The sequence below is a fragment of the Chlorocebus sabaeus genome, chromosome 14, assembly GCF_047675955.1.
Source record: "Chlorocebus sabaeus isolate Y175 chromosome 14, mChlSab1.0.hap1, whole genome shotgun sequence".
Lineage (NCBI taxonomy): Eukaryota > Metazoa > Chordata > Mammalia > Primates > Cercopithecidae > Chlorocebus > Chlorocebus sabaeus.
Genome location: NC_132917.1, coordinates 101,762,560 through 101,782,337, shown reverse-complemented (window position 1 = coordinate 101,782,337; position 19,778 = coordinate 101,762,560). Strand labels below are relative to the sequence as shown.

The 19,778-nt window shown below is 48.6% G+C and overlaps 1 protein-coding gene across 6 annotated transcripts in view; it reads right to left on the bottom strand.

Annotated features, from left to right (window-relative positions):
• Positions 1-254: 254 nt before the first annotated feature.
• NPAS2 (neuronal PAS domain protein 2) overlaps positions 255-19,778 on the bottom strand; it is a 176,274-nt gene continuing 156,750 nt past the window's right edge. For 3 of the 6 annotated variants that reach the window (XM_008008192.3, XM_008008191.3, XM_038004221.2), the window contains 6 exons: positions 16,037-16,183; positions 10,334-10,531; positions 8,286-8,476; positions 7,865-7,957; positions 3,542-3,722; positions 255-1,679 (listed from right to left, as the gene is read on the bottom strand). In XM_008008192.3, coding sequence (XP_008006383.1) covers positions 1,497-1,679; positions 3,542-3,722; positions 7,865-7,957; positions 8,286-8,476; positions 10,334-10,531; positions 16,037-16,183 — 993 coding nt within the window. In that variant the 3' untranslated portion in view covers positions 255-1,496. Of the gene's footprint in view, positions 1,680-2,012; positions 2,651-3,541; positions 3,723-7,864; positions 7,958-8,285; positions 8,477-10,333; positions 10,532-16,036; positions 16,184-19,778 lie in introns of those variants that run through there. The other 3 variants (XM_073023246.1, XM_073023248.1, XM_073023247.1) reach the window with 3 other exon arrangements.

Here is a 19,778-nt window from a genome sequence, read left to right as displayed (position 1 = left end):
CTTTAATACAAAGATCAGAACCTGACAGGCCGATGCAAATACTGCAGCTCAAAAAGCTGAACGCCTCTGCCTGACTTACTGATTGCTTGCTTTCATCTTTTCCATATCTTTGATTATCCTTGAAACATCTTGAAATTAGAAAAAAAGAATTACTGGTGAAAAGATGTAGGCAGGGATGTATAACAAGGGACAGAGGAAATTGTACAAATTTGTTAATTTATTACAAAATTTTCACTCACAGAAAAACACCAGAAAACTTTTATACTTTTATATTTGGGAAAGGAACTGGTATCTCAGATACAAAATAATTTACACATAAGCCATACAATTTTATTTTATATAGAAATAGGTCATTATTACAACGACTGTACAATTCACTACGCTTCATCTTATAATTACATAAAATCTTTTCTTTAGAAACATCTCAACAAAACATACAAAAAAAGCAAAGTGCATTTTGAAAAGGAAAATCCAATTCTCAGTATTCTCATGAAGATATGTAGAAAGATGCAGCATTCTCACTCAAAGGGCCAGCACATGGCGGGGTCTCCTTGGGGACTGCAGTCCCCCAGGCCTGTCTGGCTTGTGAAACCTCTCCCCTCACAGGCTTGGAGTTCTCAGCAGAATTCTGGAATGTTGAACTCCAGAGATGGTTACCATCCAGGAGATCTGAAACGTATGCAGTGTGCACAAAAGCTGGCATGATTGTGCTTTGCTTTGAGTCCACCTTTGTAGTTGCAATCAATGAAGTAAACAGGAAACAGTCCAGTGTTTTATTTAGGGGCTAAAAAAATCACCACCAGCATGGCATGGGGTGAAAAGCCTCATCCCATTAGGGTTCAGGCCAGAAAGTGTGAATCTGTAGCTTGGTTAATAACAACCAGCTTCTCTGATTGGTGGGCTGTTGTTGTTGTTACTGTGGTCTCTGAACGAAGCCATGAGACCTTATTATTTTTTAAAAAAACAGAAAGTGCCTAAGTTATTTCCTCTGTGCAGCTGTGCAAATTAAAACAAAAACAACCATTTAAAAATAATGAAAAATAATCTCTTTATTCTCTCTCTCCAACAGATCTCTGACCCAGTCCTTCTCCAATACAAAGGAAAGACGATCAAGAGAGTGAAGGCCAGCTAGCGCAGATGGGCGGGCCGCAGGTGGCTAGGGCAACCAGTGCACTCTCGGGGGATGCAGCGAGATGCGCCATCTCTGAAGGTAAACCGACCAACGACGCCTACACGGGGCACCTGGTTCCTGTCCAGTATGGCTATAGAGTGTGCCCAAGAACCTCGGAGGCAAGAGAAACACCGTCAGTATTCCTGATCATTTCCACTGCAGCAAGCACTGCGCTCCAGAGATGGTTACCATCCAGGAGATCTGAAACGTACGCAGTGTGCACAAAAGCCAGGGGTTTAGTTCAGACTCCTCTCCCCATCTCCTGTGGCCACCCCCCTCATCCATTGGTTAAAGCTGATTGTGTCCCGACTTCAGTGCCGGGGCACTATCGGGGCGGCTGCTGGAGGCCTGATGACTCAGACAGACTGCTGACCCTTCGGGGAGGACGTAGGGGCTGGGGCTGTGCTGGGGGTGGTTGGGGGTAGCCCAGGGTCCCTGGCTGTTGTGAGTAGGTGGAGAGAAGTAGTGAGTCCTGCTGCTCACTGTGCAAAGAGGTTGGTGCCTGTACCTAGAAAAAAAAGAACAAAGGGCTTCAGAGGTGGTTCTGATGTCTGCCCCTCAACTGTCTTACAGGGCAGTGTGGGGCATGCTGCAGATTGAGTTAGACTATAGGGCTGTCTTTCTTGGGGAGTCATGTGGGGAGAGGTGGCTTTGGCAAGACCTGGGGGTGGGGTGGGGATGGGGACGAAAGGAACCTTAGGGTGAATTCTGAAGCCAACTTCTCCGCCAATAGCGGGGGCACCTTCTGGCCCAATCAGCCTAGGCCTGTGGCTGTGGGGAATGGTTTCATAAACACGTGTACATGATCTGCATTATAGCCAGAATGTTTTTGGATGATGGAACCTGAGGCCACATGCAGATAGTTGACAGGGCAGAATCCCAACACACATACAGTTTGCACACTTTTCACTGCTGGTCCCTGATACCGTAGCTACCTCCAGATTCACCAGCACCTACTAGGAGCATCTTGATTGGAAGTTTAGAAGCTTTGACTGGCCAAAGCCTGACTTTGGAAACTTCACTCTTACCACCCACTATTCCCTTCCATGAAATCTCCTCCTGCAAGTAACCCAGCACCCCCCTGCTCTCAAAGCTGCCCAGGCACAGCTGCCCTGAACTTGTGCTCAGGCTGTCTGGCTGAAACACTGTCCCTTTATCTTCACCCTCACCCACACTTCAGGTATTTCCTGGACATCAGACTCAGCAGTGGATGCTTTCTGAGCCCTGCCTCTTCTCAAGTCCCTTCCTCCACGAAGGCTTCCCCACCACAGCACTCCCACTCTTCCCAAATCCGAGCCTGACTGCACTCTGTGCTAACCCACCTTCTGCACCCCACCCCGAGGCCCCTAAGGGCAGTGAGTGGGCCGAAGAGCTCTCTGTATTCATAGCCTGCTTCCTGTATGCAACAGGTGCGTGCAAACTTGTCTGTTGCTCATTTCCCATCCAAAATCACTTCTGGGTCTCGAGAACTGACAAGATCTGCAAAGCCAAAGTCTGAGTTGACTCCCACTATGCATGGGGTCAGGGAGATCCGAAAATTACAGCACAGATGGCTTAGCAGCATTGGAATTAAACTACATTCTAGAACTTCAAGGACAGCTATCTTCATCGCTATCTACAGTACTCAAGAGGACTCAGCCTCTGCTCATTCTCCATGGCTTTGCAGGTGCAGTGGAGCTGCAGGCCAGGGGGGAAGCCCCCTAGGACACAGAAGGGCTGGGTGAAGAGGGGCACCCTGCACATGGGCAAGGGAAGGCCAGGCCCTTCTGGAGCTTGGCAGACGCAGACGTGTGGCTCCCACGTGAACCTGCAGACCAGTGGCTCTCACCCTCCCTGCTTTTGGCATACTTGGCACTTGCCTGAAGTGATTTTTGCCTTCTAAGTAGTGACCACATGTAAATGAGCTCCAAATTTTCCTGGCAAGTCCAATTTCACACATCACTATATTTACTAAGGCAGGTTAATGGATCTTTAACTAAATGTGATTTCACTTTATGTTTATATAGGACTCTATAAACACACTGAAAAGTCCAACATAGTCATCAATGTTTTTTGACTTCTGCTCTAAAAACTATGAACATGTCTAGATGCAAATCCTTGAGTAAAAACTACTTTTTTAAAAAGGAACCTTTTCAGCACATAATCACATAAGGCATAAGAGCCGACTCGTAATTTCACATACTCCGTAGACATAGACTTCATAACCTTTAAGCATGAAAAACAATCTGAGAATCTTTCTGGGGCTTACTTCTATACTAGGGATAGAACAACCTTGAAAGCAAGGGAATAAAATATCTTTGAGACTCGGGGTGCGGAGTGTGGCCCGGATCCCAGGCCTGCGCGGGGGGCCCCCTGGGCCGTGGCACCCACCTGCAGGTAGTGCTGTGGTGGCTGCTGCCGGGCCTGTGCGGGCTGCAGGGGTGACGGTTGGGAGGCGGGGAAGCTGGGGTGGAGCACTGCCTGCCCCATCAGCAGGACGGGCATCGGGGCGCTGCTGCTGTTGACGGGGTGTGCATCTGGATTTGGAAACACGGTCTGGCTCTGTGCGTACCTGTTTCACGTGGGAAGGAGAAAACAGGTCCTTTAAGAAAGCAGTATTGATATGACACCCAAAGCATGAGCAACAAAGAAAAAAACAAGTAAGTTGGACTTCATAAGAAACTTTTGGCCAGGCGCAGTGGTTCATGCCTGTAATCCTAGCACTTTGGGAGGCTGAGGCAGGAAGATCACAAGGTCAGGAGATCGAGACCAGCCTGACCAATGTGGTGAAACACCGTCTCTACTAAAAATACAAAAATTAGCCAGGTGTGGTGGGTGTCTGCAGTCCCAGCTACTCGGGTGGCTGAGGCAAGAGAATAGCTTGAACCCGGGAGGTGGAGGTTGTGGTGAGCAGAGATCACGCCATGGCACTCCAGCCTGGGCAACAGAGTGAGACTCCGTCTTAAAGAAGAAAAAAAAGGAAACTTTTTTGCATCAAAAGACACTATCAACACTATCAACAGAGGGAAGAGGCAGCCCATGGGGTGGGGGAAGACATTTGCATATCACATATCTAATAAGAGACGGATACCACAATATATAAAGAATGCCTACAACTCCACAACAAGAAACCCAAACAACCCAATCAAAAAACGGGCATGGGGCTGACATATCTCCAAAGAGAAGCTAGAAATGGCCAACACACACATGAAAACATGCTCAGCATCACTAGCCATGAGGGCAAAACAGATCAAAACCAAAATGAGATGTCCCTTCACACTCATTACAATGGTGATTATCAAAAAACCAGGAAGTAACAGGTGTTGCTGAGGATGCAGACATTGGAACTTTAGTGCTCTGTTGCTGGGAATTGTCAAATGCTGCAGCCACTGTGTTAAATGTTGGCTCTGTGTCCCCACCCAAATCTCATGTTGAATTGTAATCCCTAGTGTTGGAGGTGAGGCCTGCTGGGAGGTGATTGATCGTGGGTGGGGACTTCCCCCTTGCTGGTCTTGTGACAGAGTTCTCCCTAGATCTGTTTGTTTAAAAGTGTGTAGCCCCTCCCCCTCTTTCTCTCTCTCCTCCCAGCCATGCTGCTGCTTCACCTTCTGCCATGATTGTAAATTTCCTGAGGCTTCCCAGAAGCAGAAGCCTGTACAGCCTCCGCAATGGTGAGCGAATTAAACCTCTTTTCTTTATACATTACTCAGGCTCATGCATGTCTTTATAGCAGTGTGAGAATGGACTAATATGAATGTATGATAATTATTCAAAAAATTAAACACACACAATGACCATTCTACCATATGATCCTGCAATTCCATTTCTGGGTATACCCAAAAGAAGTAAAAGCAGGAACCTGAAAAAGACAATTGTACATCCATGGATGTGTATAATCATATTTTGGTTTATTGTGAATAAACCACTATATAATAAACAATTATTATAAACTATTATTCACAATAACCAAAAGGTAGAAACAATCCAAGGGTCCACTGAGAGATGAATGGATTAAAAAAGTGGTTTGTCCATACAGTGAAATATTATTCAGCCTTGGAAAGGAAGGAAATTCTCACACATGCTACAACGTAAATGAACCCTGAAGACATTATGCAAAGTGGAATAAGCCAGTCACAAAATGACAAATGTTGTGTGATTCCTCTTATATGAGGGCTCTGGAGTTGTCAAATTCTTAGGGGCAGAAAGTAGGATGGTGGCTGCCAGGGGCTAGGGGGAAGGGGTATTGGGAGTGGGTGTCTAATGGGTACAGGATTTCGGTTTGAAAAGGTGACAAAGTTCTGGAGCTGGATGGTGGCGATGGTCACACAACTGTGTGAATGTACTTAATGCCATGGAACTACACCCTTAAAAATGGTTAAAATAGTAAAATTATGTATATTTTGCCATAATAAAACATTCTTAGGCCAGGTGTGGTGGCCCATGCCTGTAGTCCCAGCACTTTGGGAGGCCAAGGCAGATGGATCACTTGACGTCAGGAGTTCAAGATCAGCTTGGCCAACATGGTGAAACCCCGTCTCTACTAAAAATACAAAAATTAGCCAAGCATGGTGGCACAGGCCTGTAATCCAAGCTTCTTGGGAGGCTGAGGCAGGAGAATTGCTTGAACCTGGGAGGCAGAGGTTGCAGTGAGCCAAGATCGCACCACTGCACTCCAGTCTGGGTGACAGAGCAAGACTCCATCTCAAAAAACAAAACAAAACATTTTTTAAAAAAGAAAGAGATGGTGATGATAATGGTCCACTAACAAGGAGCAGAGAAAGGCCACTTAGGAACAATCTGGGATTATGGACAGGAGCAAACGTCTAAAGAGACTGGAGAGAAGTCTGCTTTGCGTGATACTTTTGGAGGTGTGATTTCGCTGCCTGGGGTCATCTGTGACAGGCAGTGTTCCAGACTTTCCCTGAGGAGGCATCTGTGTGTGTGGGAGGCAGATCCTGACACGCCCTGGAGGGTGGACCATTAGGTCATGTCTGGAAGAGACAGTCAGGGAGATGGGGAGGGTATAAATTATCGATTTGACTAAAAATGGCAGTTAGAGTTCCCAGAGGAAAAACTTTCCATACGTGCCTAGTTCATGGCATTTTAAGCATCTCTGGAAAGTGATGTAACAAGAATATTTGCTTCCATTTTCTCTTCTTTTTTTCTTTTTTTTGAGACAGTCCCGCTCTGTTGCCCAGGTTGGAGTGCAGTGGCACAATCTCAGCTCACTGCAACCTCCACCTCCCTGGTTCAAGTGATTCTCCTGCCTCAGCCTCCTGAGTAGCTGGGATTACAGGCACGTGCCATCATGCCCAGCTAATTTTTGTATTTATAGTAGAGATGGGGTTTCACCATGTTGGCCAGACCGGTCTTGAACTTCTGACCTCAGGTGATCCGCCCACCTTGGCCTCCCAAAGTGCTGGGATTACAGACATGAGCCACTGCGCCCGGCCTGTTTCCACTTATTTAGATCATTTAGGAAGAACAGGTAAAATCCGAAAGCAAAACTAGCCCACTTCCCGCCGCCTAATGATAGACATGAACGGAACTTTACAGACAGCTCCCCACCACCTGCAGGTCCCTCCTTACCCTCCTGTGACCAAAAGGAGGGCCAGAAAGTCTCAGGGGCAGAGGCTGCCTAGAAAGGTATCCTGAGGTGTGGGGAGACCCAGGCAGGGCCAACAAGGTGGACTTTGAAGATTCAGGGAGCCAAAGGGCCTGTGGCCTGGAGTTAGCTGGCCTCCGGCCCCACCATCTGTGCTGTGTGGCCTTCGAGAATGTAATCTAACCCCTTGAAAGCCCAGCCTCTTCACTGGTTTAAAAAAACAAAAACAAAAAACAAGCATGTGCCTACACCCTGGGGATTTTATCGGGATGAAATGAAATAATGAACATACAGACCCTGACCCTCAGAAAGGCAGTAACCATCTGCCGTTACTCTCAGTGCTGGCTGAAGGAGGGCACAGAAGAAGGACTTCCAGGGAGAGGGGCCTGGGGGTGCCTGCGAGGCCTCTACATGAGGGCATCCCAGGCCTGATTGGCTAGCACCGTCCTGGTGAGCTCTGGACACGAAGTCAGCCAGTGTTAATATGAAGCAGATGTCTGTGTGATAGCTCTATTTCTGCCTCATTCCCAAGGGCCAGAAACTGTTTTCCAGCAACTTTTAAACTATTCTCCCCGTGTCTCCAGTAACCGTTGTCCCTAGGAATTAAGTAGCTGAGTAAAGCTGCTCTGGTCCTGCGAGTGCTAGTGGAGAGGAGGGTGGAGAAGGGAGAGCCGGGGCTGCTCGTCTGGGAGGGAAGGGCCCAAGGACAGTGCCAGAAGCAGGGAGCACCAAGTGTGCCTGCGGAATTGTCAGCTGGAGCCTGGGGGAGGGTCCTTGAGAAGGGGGATGGCGCTACACCCTCCAGGGATGTCTCCAGGGGTGAGGGCTTCAGACCTGTAAGGAAGTCGGAAGATGATGGCAAACGGCGGGGTGTGAATTGTTTCATTCAGTGCTGCTCTAAGCATGGAGCGCTGAGTTTTTTCTGCTTAAATGGGACACGGTAGAAGAAAAGCTGAGGGGCAGTGTCCCCTTCACAGCTGTGGGCACACTCAGACCCTGCCTTTAGTGCAAGGCTCATGTGAGTGCTGCTGGCCCAGGCGGGTGAGGCTGGCCAGCCTGGAACCATTCCGCCAGCGCTTGCCTCCTGCCTCCCGCCAGGGTCCACGTACTTGACTTGCCGTCCCGTCCTGCTGACCTCCGAGGGCTGCCTTGCGTCACAGGACCCGGGCATCATGGGCTGGATGGGCTGGCTCAGCAACAGCCTTTAAGCAGAGGTGGGGAAATAGGAAACTGATCAGCACCTGAACCACAGACCCACTGGTCGTGGCAGCACTTGCTCAGCCTGCCTGGACCCTTTATGGTTGACCCTAATCCCCACTCCCCTGGCTTCATTCTCAAAGGATGATGGACGCAGTGGGTAACTTCCTCTGGACCTCAGGACCCCAAGCCCTGTCCTCTGCTTCCTTAGCTGAGATCAACTGTGGACACTTTACAATCTGTCTGAACTCTGCCTCCGTCTAAAGCAGAAAGCTGAAATGAATGGGGTAAAATGATGCCTGGGTTATCCTTCAAACAAGGGCAGTCTCGTACCTGAGCTGCCGATCATGGCTGAAGTCTGGGCTGGGCTGGCACTGGCTGGCATCCTGGGAGGTGGAAGCAGGTGTGGTCAGATTCAGACTTGGCGGGAGCACAGCTGTGGCGCTGCTGAACGGGGACACTAGGCTGCTCCCAGAGCGGCCGCTGCTCTGCATTAGCTGTGAGCTTCTCATTGGCTTTGGACCCTGGAGCATCATTTCAATGAGAAAGGTAAGACTTGGACGCAACCCTGGGGCCATCTCTCCAGGAAACCTCCCAGTGTCTCCTCCTTCTACCTACCCTTGCCTTTCCTCTACATCAGAACCTCCCAGCTACTGAATTACTTTGATCTTGTGACTGTCTTCCCTGTTGGACTGTATTTGAATCCCCTGGGCCTAGGACAATGCCGGACTCCAGGCAGGCAAGTAGCCAATGTGCCTCGAACGGATCTACTTTCTGCTTCAACTCCTACTGCAGACGTGTGGCCCTCCTGGCTGTTTCTCCAGCTCACCAGGCCTACTCCTGCCCTGGGCCTTTGCACAAGCTGACTGCTCTGTGGAATGCTCTTCCCCTGACATTGACTGGCTCATTCTTTCACCCCCTCAGGTCTTGACTCAAATATGATCTTCTTCACGAGGCCTTACCTGGCTACCTCTTTACACCTCCAGCCCATTTCCGGCCCTCACCAGCATTCCTGTACTGTTGGACATACTCTAATTTTCATATGTTTGTCTGTTTCCTCACTTGGAACAGAGATTCTTTTTTCTTTTCTTTTTTGTTCACTGCTTTCCCTCAGTGCTCAGAATTTCGTGCCTGGCACGCGGTGAGCTGAGTGAAGTAATAAAGGAGTGAGGAAGTGGGCCTGTACCTGCTTTGGGTTCTCTGTCTATTTCATTGATTGTCCATTCATCTGATAACACAGTGCTCTCATTCTTAAAGTTTTTACAAAATTTTCCAATATCAGACAGTATAAATCCTTCCTCAGTTTTCTGTTTTCCAAAATTTTCTTAGCTCTTCTCACCTATTTTTCTGATGACCTTTTAAATCAAAAGGCTGCATTTTCAAGCAAAACCCTTACATTTGAAGAAAGATGGCCTAAACACTTCCACATGTGTCCTTATCCGTATTGTGCTGCAGGTTATCTAAGTTCCCAGATTCTCTATTGAACTGCAAGCTCCTTGAGGCCCAGAGAGCTCTTGCTCATCACTGTTCCCTGGGTCTTGGTGAACTCAGGAGCTCAGCTGATGTTTACCAAAGCCACGAGGGCATGGGAATGTGAGGCTGGAGGAAAGGCTGCCTTCCCATCTGTCATCCTCCAGGAGCCCTGCTCCAGACTTCTCTATTCCATTCAGTTTGAGTGCAATTTATCTGCTGGCAATTTCGTCCAACTGCAAGGTCACTGGTGGCTTGGAATAGGTGGAAATGGCTGCAAGGGTTTGGCAAATAGTCTGGGGGGCCTGGAGGAGCAGGGAGGCCTGGAGGGGCAGGGAGGCCTAGAGGGAGCAGTGGGAGCCTGGAGGAGCAGGGGATGCCTGGAGGATCAAGGGGTGCCTGGAGGGGCAGGGAGGCCTAGAGGGAGCAGTAGGGGCCTGGAGGAGCAGGGGGCACCTGGAGGAGCAGGGGCTGCCTGGGACAAGGGACAGTGAACAGCAGTGGCTGCTCACATGGGTAATGGTTAAAACCAGAGTAGATGGCGAGGACTGTGGATGTTGAGTGTTGGGACATTCAGCTGCCAGTGGGTCTCTGGGATGGCCATATCTGCCTCCAACCCTAAGTCAGCATCCAAGGGGAACGTTTCAGCTGAATGGTATCTTTAAGCACAAGGGCAAGGGACTGAGGTGGGCGTTGATAAAACACAGAAGGAAGCCAATACAACTTGGGGTTTCAAAGTGACTTTAACAGAAGAAGGAGAAGAAGGCTCACTCCCAAATCTACCCGCAGTCCATAAGGGAACAGGGCAGCAGGCCTCAGTTCATGCAGGCTGCAGCAATCAACTATGTCCCAAACTGCAGGAGAGTGTCTGCTCTAGAGGCAACGACTGAAGCTGGCAAGGGCACATTTACCTGGGTTGATATCACACTTGATTCTCTGAGCAGGTGCTGGCTTGTGACCTGGGCAGAGGAGATCTGCCCTGGAAGTTGGGGGCCCGTCCCGAGCTGGGGCTGAGTCACTGCGGCTGACCTTTGCTGTAGCTGCTGCTGAGCCTCGGGTCGCTGGGTGCTGCTGAAGCTCAGGGATACAGCTGGCTGCTGCAGGAACATCTGGGAGAACAGAAACGCTGGTGAAGTAGGGGTCATGGGTACCTCGCCAGTGTGCACCTTCTTTGCATTCCCTGTGCCCAGTAAGAACTTTCTTGCTCTGAGCTGCCTAGAAATAGTTCATTTACTCCACTGGTGAACATGAAGCACCTGTGATGCCCCAAGCTCAGTGCAAGGCACTGGCCACAGAGCCAGGGGCTGGAGACACTCTCTGCCTTCATGAAGGTTACAGGCAAGTGACTGAGGCCTAACAGTGTGAAAGCTGTTTAGACCCAGATGTTCTCTAAATAATGTGATGTACTTGTTTAGAGTCTAGGTTGGCTTACTAGAAGGGAGCGATACCTGGTGAGTGGAACGCATGATGCAGTAATGATAACATTGCATCATGATAATGGGGCAGGCGATGGCTCCCCTGTGGCCTGGGCTGCATTGCCCCCGCAGTACGACCAGGCTTTGTATTTGCCCTTGAATCTCTGACTAGTGACTAGTGTCTGTACCCACGCTGCTGTTGAGAGTCTTCCACCCAGTGCTCTCAGCTGATAGGGCAGATCTCTCTCGTTAATTAAGGGACCACATTCCCAGGCAGGCCAATAAGCATGGATATGATCGCATAACATCAAGTCCATGCACTTTAATATTATGTTCAAGTTTTATGATCATCATGATCATCTCTGTGTTTTGTTACCTAAGATGTCTCAGAGACATTTAAAAGTCCACGGTATATTAGCTTGGTGGTTTTAGTTTGAAAGATTTAAGAGAATTTGGGGTGTTATTGAGAATCCTGATTTAGTTCAAATAAGTTTGGTGTATTTGATTTAAAACAGTTGTTTACGCCAGGCGCTGCGGCTCATGCCTGTATTACAGCATTTTTGGAGGCCAAGGTGGGCAGATCACTTGAGGCCAGGAGCTTGAAACCAGCCTGGCCAATATGGTGAAACTCCATCTCTACTAAAAATACAAAAATTTTCCGGGCGTGGTGGTGCATGCCTGTAATCCCAGTTATTCAGGAGGCTGAGGCTGGAGAATCGCTTGAACCTGGGAGGCGGAGGTTGCAGTGAGCCGAGACTGCGCCTCCAGCCTGGGTGACAGAGAGAGACTCTGTCTCAAAATATGAATGAATAAATAAAAGTAAAACAGTTGTTTAGGTGCTTAGAAAGATTTTACTTCTTAGGTTTATAAGTCTGCCTTGTTAGCTACATAAAATGTTTGAAAGATTCAGATAAACTAAATGTGTAAATTCAACGTGCTGTTCCAGTCCCTCAGGCCCTTAGCTTGCAGTTCTTTAGGGGGAAGGCTCTCTGGCTCCCAGCCTCTGATGTTTTTCACCCCATTCCTATACTCAGTGCAGTCCCACCTCATATGCAGTACGGGACCGACAGGCTGACATCTGCTGAGTGTCAGCGCAGGTTTGGAGAGGCAGGCGAGGATCCCACCCTGCAGGCGTGCTGGGGAGACTTATGGATCAGTTCGCTCACACGTCTGCTTCACGGGTGGGGTCGAGCCACTTACCAGAGGCCCGAGATGGGCAGATGGCTGAGCTGGGGCTGGGTTCTGATCTTTCTCCATCCCACGGGACCTCCCCAAACTCCTCTCATGCCCCACCCACCACAGAGAAGCCTGCAGTTTTGAAATGAGGACTCCTTGTCACTTTAGAAATTAAGAAGAATTTTCTGGGTATCCATCATTTTACACATTTTGAGGATCCATGTTTCATGCAGTCCCAGCTCCCTATTAAAACAAGACTTGTTTATAGCACATAGAGGAACATATACTTCATCACTTCAGCAAAAACCTAGTAGTCAAACCCAATTACCATGCGTTTTTCTGGTAGGATACAATTTACCTTTTGATTAGATTTTGAATAAATTCAGCCTTTACTGATGACAGGCAGTATAATTTACCTTAAAGCAGACCTACCTTAGCTCAAATTCCCACCCTACCATTTACTAGCAGTATGGCTTGGGCAATTTTAATAACTTTTCAAAGCCTTAGTTTCCTCATTAGTAAAATAGTGACATTAAGAGCACATACCTTATTAAGGACTAAATGAAGTTAATGCATATAAATGACCTGAGACATAGTAAGTACTGAATGAATGTCAGATACTAACATTCAAAATGAAAAAAGGAACTTTTTCCTCCTTTGCCTTTTTGGGCATATAAAAACTGTTTGATAAATGAATGAATGGAATAAATGCATGTATGAATGAATAAACATATGAAGAGCACTTTCACTCAGAGAAGGGCAAACTATGTCTGCTAGTGTTATTTATGTAACAGACTGTAACAGACAGGGGTGCTACTCTGTCCCATCAATGCATATCTTCTGACAGTAGAAACCCTGTCCTGTTTATCTTTCTGTATCCTCACAGTGCTTAACCACATGCCTGTTAAATAAAGGGTGTCAGATGGATGGATAGATTAAAAGATGGATTGAAGGAAGAAAGGGTGGGCAGAAGGATGGATAGAAGGGAGCATGGCTGAAAGAAAGGATGGACAGATGGTGGCTGGATGGAAGGAAGGATGGAAGGACGGACAGATGGTGGCTGGATGGAAGGAAGGATGGATGGATGGAAGGATGGACGAATGGTGGCTGGAGGGAAGGATGGATAGATGATGGCTGGATGGAAGGAAGGATGGATGGGAGGATGGATAGATGATGGCTGGATGGAAGGAAGGATGGATAGATGGATGGATGAACCAGTTGAGGAACACATGTGCCACTGCTACAGGTGTCCTTCTAGGTATTCCTTTGAGCAGCCAGCAGAGGGCGCACATGCTCTCAAAAAGAGCAAGAGGCAGCCTTGGAAGGGGCGATGGGCCTTTCAGCACAACAGCTCCTCCATGTAGCCCCATTCATGACCCCATCCAGGTGCAAACACCAACAGCCCTACAGGACTTCTTCCTCATAACCCAACGATTTTTTGGGAAAAAAAAAATAGTAAGCATCACAGGCACATATAGCCTCGATGAAAGTTTTGAAGCAATGAAGTAAAAGCGTCACAAGTCCACTGAGGTTGGGATAAAGGCCACTGTGCGGGGGGACTGGTACCTGGTTTTCTGCTGGGCACCATACTTCTATAAGGCCAGGCTCCTTCCCCAGAAAGGATTATCAGCAATAAAGTTGATAAAATATCTGTTTATCAACAATAAAGTAGAATTTTATGGCTTAAGGAGATGGCGTCTTAAAAGGGCTCTGAGGTCAAGTTTATGGAAAACGTGAAAAAAAAAAAAAAAAAAAAGTTTTCCAAGTGGGAAAAGTTGTGGGAGAAAACAAACCAACAAGTTCTAGTTTTCAAGAACAAACCAATCCTACACTCACAGATGATTTTTCATTAGTGTTATCTGCTTATTTCTACAAATTCTTGTCATTACAGTACATTTGAGAAGTATACAAAATAGACAAGTGATATAATGAAACCTTGGCATCATCATTAGGTTTCAAAAATCATCTATGTTTTGTCATTCTTATTTTATCTATCCCTCTACTTTTGGGGGTGGGCTGGAGTCATTTGTAGTTGCTCATTCTTCGCACTTGAATCGCACAGTTTAGTTTAAAAAAAAAACACAACAAATACCACATTTTGGAACATATCTCTTTAAGTCTTACGAAAAAACAAGGCAGACTCCTTGAGGAAACGTCCTCTGTCTTGACTATCTGTGTGGATTTCCATGATCTCTGGAAAATTCCACTGCAAAGATAAGGCCTCAGGAATGAACCCAGCGCAGGAAAGCACCGGAGGGCGCGATTCCCACGCCAACCAGCTCAGAACATCCCTCGGTGCACGCTGGCGTAGGTGCTCTGGGGTTAACCAAAGGCACGGGTCACAAGGAGGAAAAATACTTTGTTATAACAGGAGTGAAAGCAGTAACTCTGCTGCCTGTTATTTTAAAATTCAGCCTTAATGTTGAAAAGGCAGGAAGTAGAAAAACTCCAGGCACTGAGGGGGATGTTCATACGCCTACCTCAATTTTAGCAGTTTCTGGCTCGATTTCCCCCTTCCTGTTAGTGTAAAAATTCCATTAAAGTAATTGGAGTCAGGCAAGCATTGGGCTCCCAGTCAGGCCCCGGATCAGTGAGAAAAATATTCCAGCCGGGAAGGCGTCAGGAAAAAGCCACTTTTTACCTATTCTGGTAAAAGGTGGAATGGCAGCTTGGTGACTCCATTTCTTTTCACGAGAAGGCTGAGCCTTTTCCTGGTCAATGTAAGGGTGCACCAAGGAGGTGGGAGAGCAGCAGGGCTCTGGCACGGCCCAGGCTGTCTGGGTGAAGCCTGCTCAAGGTGCACACACCACGTCTTGAGGGGAGCGGGCGGGGAGGTGGCCTGTCCAGGGCGGGGCTCTTCTCTTTAAGGTGGGCAGACACCTCTGAGAGGCCTGTGCAGGGGCAGGAAGGGGAGGGACACTGAGCCTCTAGAAAGCCACCAGGAGTGCCCCTGAGGGCCAGGTGGAGCTGCTGGGACCTCAGCAAGGCAGGACAGCCAAATGAGCATCTCCCTAAGCCCCCAGACACCTGCACCGCTGCGTGTTCATCTCAGCGTGCCCTGGCTCACCGAGCTGGGCCCCGACAGAACTGGCCTGTCTCCTGTGGTAGGTGTGGCTGCACTTCAAGAGCTGTGTGGCCAGGGGAGGGTCTGCGTACATGGGTGATGGGGGAAGCAACAGGGACAGTGCTCCGGCAGAGATGTTATTTCTGCTTCTTTCTGTCCCTTCTCAGGGTCTCCAAATGCTTAGTGCTCTCAGGGTGGACGCCAAGGTTAGCTAGAGTTACATTTACAATCAAAGGCTGGGTCAGAATCAGGCACTTCTGAAGATACACAGTCCTGGACTAATATAAGTAAAACATTATATATTATTAAAAGAGATCCAATATAAAAAGGTTTTCCTCCAAAACAAAACAAGAACCAAAACATAGACCTCTCCAAACAATTCTAATATCTGGGGGTCACAGTGAGAGCTGCTGCTGCTGGGGCTTGCGCAGCCTCCCTGCTGGCACACCACAAATGGGGTGCCACCCAGCTCCCTCTGCAGTCTCCAGTAGGCTGGGATATGGATATCATCGTCTCCCACATCTCCCTGGATGCCTGCACTGGATGAGAAACAGCAGAGCTGCTTACATATCCTCCTGATGGCAGCCTGGGCTGGGAGCTAGGAAAGCAAAGTTACAGAGGTGCAGGGAGGTGCTACCCAGGACCGAGGCAGGCATCCATGCAGGGCAATCCAATGCCAAGTGCACAAGTGCAAATGCAGGTGGAGACAGCGAGTAGATGTGCCTGCCAGAGTGAGGGGCGAGGGAAGACGACATCAGGGGTGTGGGCTGGAGGCAGGGATGAGGACTGGGATTTGTTCCTTGTCCTTTGCGGAGACTGCAGTATGCTTTCATAAGCAAATACGGGCTTGGCAGGGCAGTGCACAGGGCTTGGGAGGAAGTCCTGGCTGCCTGGAAATGGTGGCAGGACCCCTCCCCATGCGGCAGCAGGGACAGAGGCCAGTCCGGGAAGGGGATCACCTGGACGTTGGAGTCCTGGACCAGGCAGAGCTGCTCCTGGATCTTGTGGAGCTCTTCCTGTTGCCACCGGATATTGGCCTGCAGGATCCGTGTCCGCTGCTCTAGCTGGTCTTTGATGGTCTGGAACATGCTGAACTGTGCCGAAAACTTCAAGGTGGAGCCAAAAAACATAACCAGATGAAAGAGTTATTTCAGCCTTGCAGGCAGATCTTGCTGCTGTTCAGTCTGTACACTTCATTTCCGTCCCTTAGCCGTCTTTCCCAGCGTCCCTAAGGAGCCCGTGGCTGGGTCCTGGACAGTGAACGGGGGCTGCAGATGAGGTCTGGACATCCCCAGGGCCCCTGTGCCAGTCTGTCTCAGGCTGGCTATGACAGCAGGCCCGCCTGAATCTGCAGACCTGAGTGACTGCCCTGCAGTCTGGGAGGGCCATAGAATCGGGACAGGATTTTGTAAGCAATGTTTACAAACTGATATTCCAAATTTGGCGAGATGAACAAATGGTTTTGGAGATGAATGTCAAAACCAGGGCATCAAACAGTCCCTCGTCCCCCTCGTTTAGGGCATAGCAGTTTGTATGTGACAGCTTCACAGGCATTTTTGGGTCTGGTCATGATCCTAAATCTGATCCTGGCTCTCTCCAAACCAGCCTGGGATCATAAAGGACTTATTCCCCTCACCCTCCCCACTCCAGGCTTCCTTGCTACTATGCACGTCTCCGAAATCTGTGCAACAAAAGAACAAAACAATCCCCCGGTCTTTACTCCAAGGGTCCCCCTCTCCAGTGTGACCTTGAGGTAAAGACAGGGTGATTGTTTTGGGCCTCCCCTTCCTTTGGACCCTTCATCCTTTCTAGGAAAGGAGGCTGGCCTTACGAAACCTGCAGGTGGTCTCTGCCTCCTGTCCCGTCTCCCTCAACACAGGCTCCTCTGCTTGCAGGAAACACTGGGAGGGATGGCAGGAGGGGCCTGTAGCCCCTGCTCTGGGCTCTCTGGGGCTGTGACTCCTGTATCTTGAGGCGAATGAGTTTGCTAGATTCATTTTCTTTTTCTCTCTCTCCCTTTTCACCATGACTTAGCCTCCACTCCCTCAATCTCTAGCCCACCAATCTCCCTAGTCTGTTTCCTGCCCACTGTCTTTTGCAAATGCCCCCAGGGCCTCTCTCTTTTCCTCTGCCCTTTGACCTCCCAGACACAGAGAAGCAAGGAGACCAGGAGAGTTGAGAAACAGATAGGATGAAATAACTGAAAGCATAGCTCCTGAGGCAGCGAAATCATAATAAAAAGAACCAGCAAGAATAAGAATAGCAGGTGCTGACATTTGCAGAGACCCTCAGGTGCCAGCTGCTGCCCCGGGCAAGTAGAGGTATGTGTGTTATACTTCTTCACATGCCACCACAGGAGGCTGCACCCTGTTGGAAGTCACACAGCGAGATGGTGGCAGCACCAACATGCAAATCCCAAGTCTTAGTAGCTAAGCGCGGCCAATGAGTTTTGCCCACAAGACACTCCCACCTTAACCAGGGCAGCTTTGACCTCAGACTTCCTTTAAAAGGAAGGTTCTGTTGCTACCCATGCATTTAAAAATACCTGCGCTGGGTCGGGGGTGGTGACTCACACCAGTAATCCCAGCATTTTGAGAGTCCGAGGTGGGCGGATCACCTGAGGTCAGGAGTTTGAGACCAGCCTGGCCAACATGGCGAAACCCCATCTCTACTAAAAAATACACAAATTAGCCAGGCGTGGTGGCGGGCACCCGTAATCCCAGCTCCTCAGGAGGCTGAGGTAGGAGAATCGCTTGAACCCGGGAGGCGGATGTTGCAGTGAGCCAAGATTGCACCACTGCACTCCAGCCTGGGCAATAGAGTGAGACTCTGTCTGAAAAAAAAAAAAAAATATATATATATATATATATATAAAAATTTAAAAAAATACCTGCGCTATCCCAGACTCACAGAAATCCCAGTCAGATTGTGACTAATTAGACCACTCTGCGAGGATTTTGAGAGAGAATTCAATGGAGAAAGCAAATGAGCGATTGCAAGTATTTAACGAAACCCAAAAGCTTCTCTGGCAGGTTCTACAAAGTTGGGAAACTCAGGGTTGCCCCTTCCACCTGCTGTGGAGGCGGCTCATGGGGCCAAGCTGGCTTGGAAAGGGAGCGGCGACGGGCTGGGTTAGGAGGTGGTAGCTGCCTCTCACGTTATTCTGATTTTTTCAAGGCCTGCCAGACACCCCATCACGGGGCCTTCCTTACCTTTTTGATGGTGATGTTTTTGATAAAGAGATCTACTCTAATTTAAAGACATTTTAGAACCACAGAATGAAGAAAGAGGCTTTTTGGAAAACCACCGGTGACCCAGATAACCACTCCTCAGATTTTGGATTTTTTTTTTTTTTTTTTTTTTTTTGAGACGGAGTCTCGCTCTGTCGCCCAGGCTGCAGTGCAGTGGCCGGATCTCAGCTCACTGCAAGCTCCGCCTCCCGGGTTCACGCCATTCTCCGGCCTCAGCCTCCCGAGTAGCTGGGACTACAGGCGCCCGCCACCTCGCCCGGCTAGTTTTTTTTTTTTGTATTTCTTAATAGAGACGGGGTTTCACCGTGTTAGCCAGGATAGTCTCGATCTCCTGACCTCGTGATCCGCCTGTCTCGGCCTCCCAAAGTGCTGGGATTACAGGCTTGAGCCACCGCGCCCGTCCCAGATTTTGGATTTTATTTTTTCCCTCCTTTCCCTGAAGGGTGAGGGGAGTGAGAGGAAAAACCCCAGAATCTCATTGTTCCACACGCAGTGGGTATGGGAAGAACTGTGTGGCTTGGAAAGTCAGTATTATGCAGGGATGTCTTAAAGAATACAGTTACTGGCTGGGCGCTGTGGCGCACGCCTGTCATCCCAGCACTTTGGGAGGCCGAGGTGGGCGGATCACCTGAGGTCAGGAATTCAAGAGCAGCCTGACCAACATGGTGAAACCCCGTCTCTACAAAAAATACAAAATTAGCCAGGCGTGGTGGCGCATTCCTGTAATTCCCAGCTACTTGGGAGGCTGAGGCAGGAGAATCACTGGAACCCAGGAGGCGGAGGTTGCAGTGAGCCAAGATGCTGCCATTGCACTCCAGCCTGGGCGACAAGAGCAAAACTCCGTCTCAAAAATAAATAAATAAATAAATAAATAAATAAATAAATAAATAAATAAATATAGTTATGATTAAATATAGTACATATGGCAGACTAAGAAGTTCAATAGATGAAAAATCAGAATTCCAAAAGGGACTGCACCACCCCCTTGTGTCTTATAAACACAGTCATTCTTTATAATGCAAGACCCAGAAGTAAAGGCATCTTCATGTTATGCCCCCTTTGGATTAAAAAGTTACTAATTTCATACCAAATATGTCTTGGAAATTTAAAGAGAAAAACATTATTCAGGGCTTTTTTTTTTTTTTTTGGCCTAATGAGGGTGAATATAGGCAGTTTGAATGAGTAGGTTCCAGAAGGGCAGCTTTTACGCCACTCCTCAAGCCTCACTCTAGCAAGCATCATGCCTCAGCATGTGTCTTACTCCAGGAACGCATGAGAGAGCCCCACTAAGAGGGCATATGTTCCAAAATAGTTTTCATCAGTGGTGACAGATGTGTGCCAAGACAGGGGCACCTGCTGCTGAACCGCCATCTGGGACGCAGCTCTAGCTTGTGGCCATGGTCTGGGCAGAGCTAAGTCTCCTATGAGGGAACTGAAGTCAGAGCTCAGG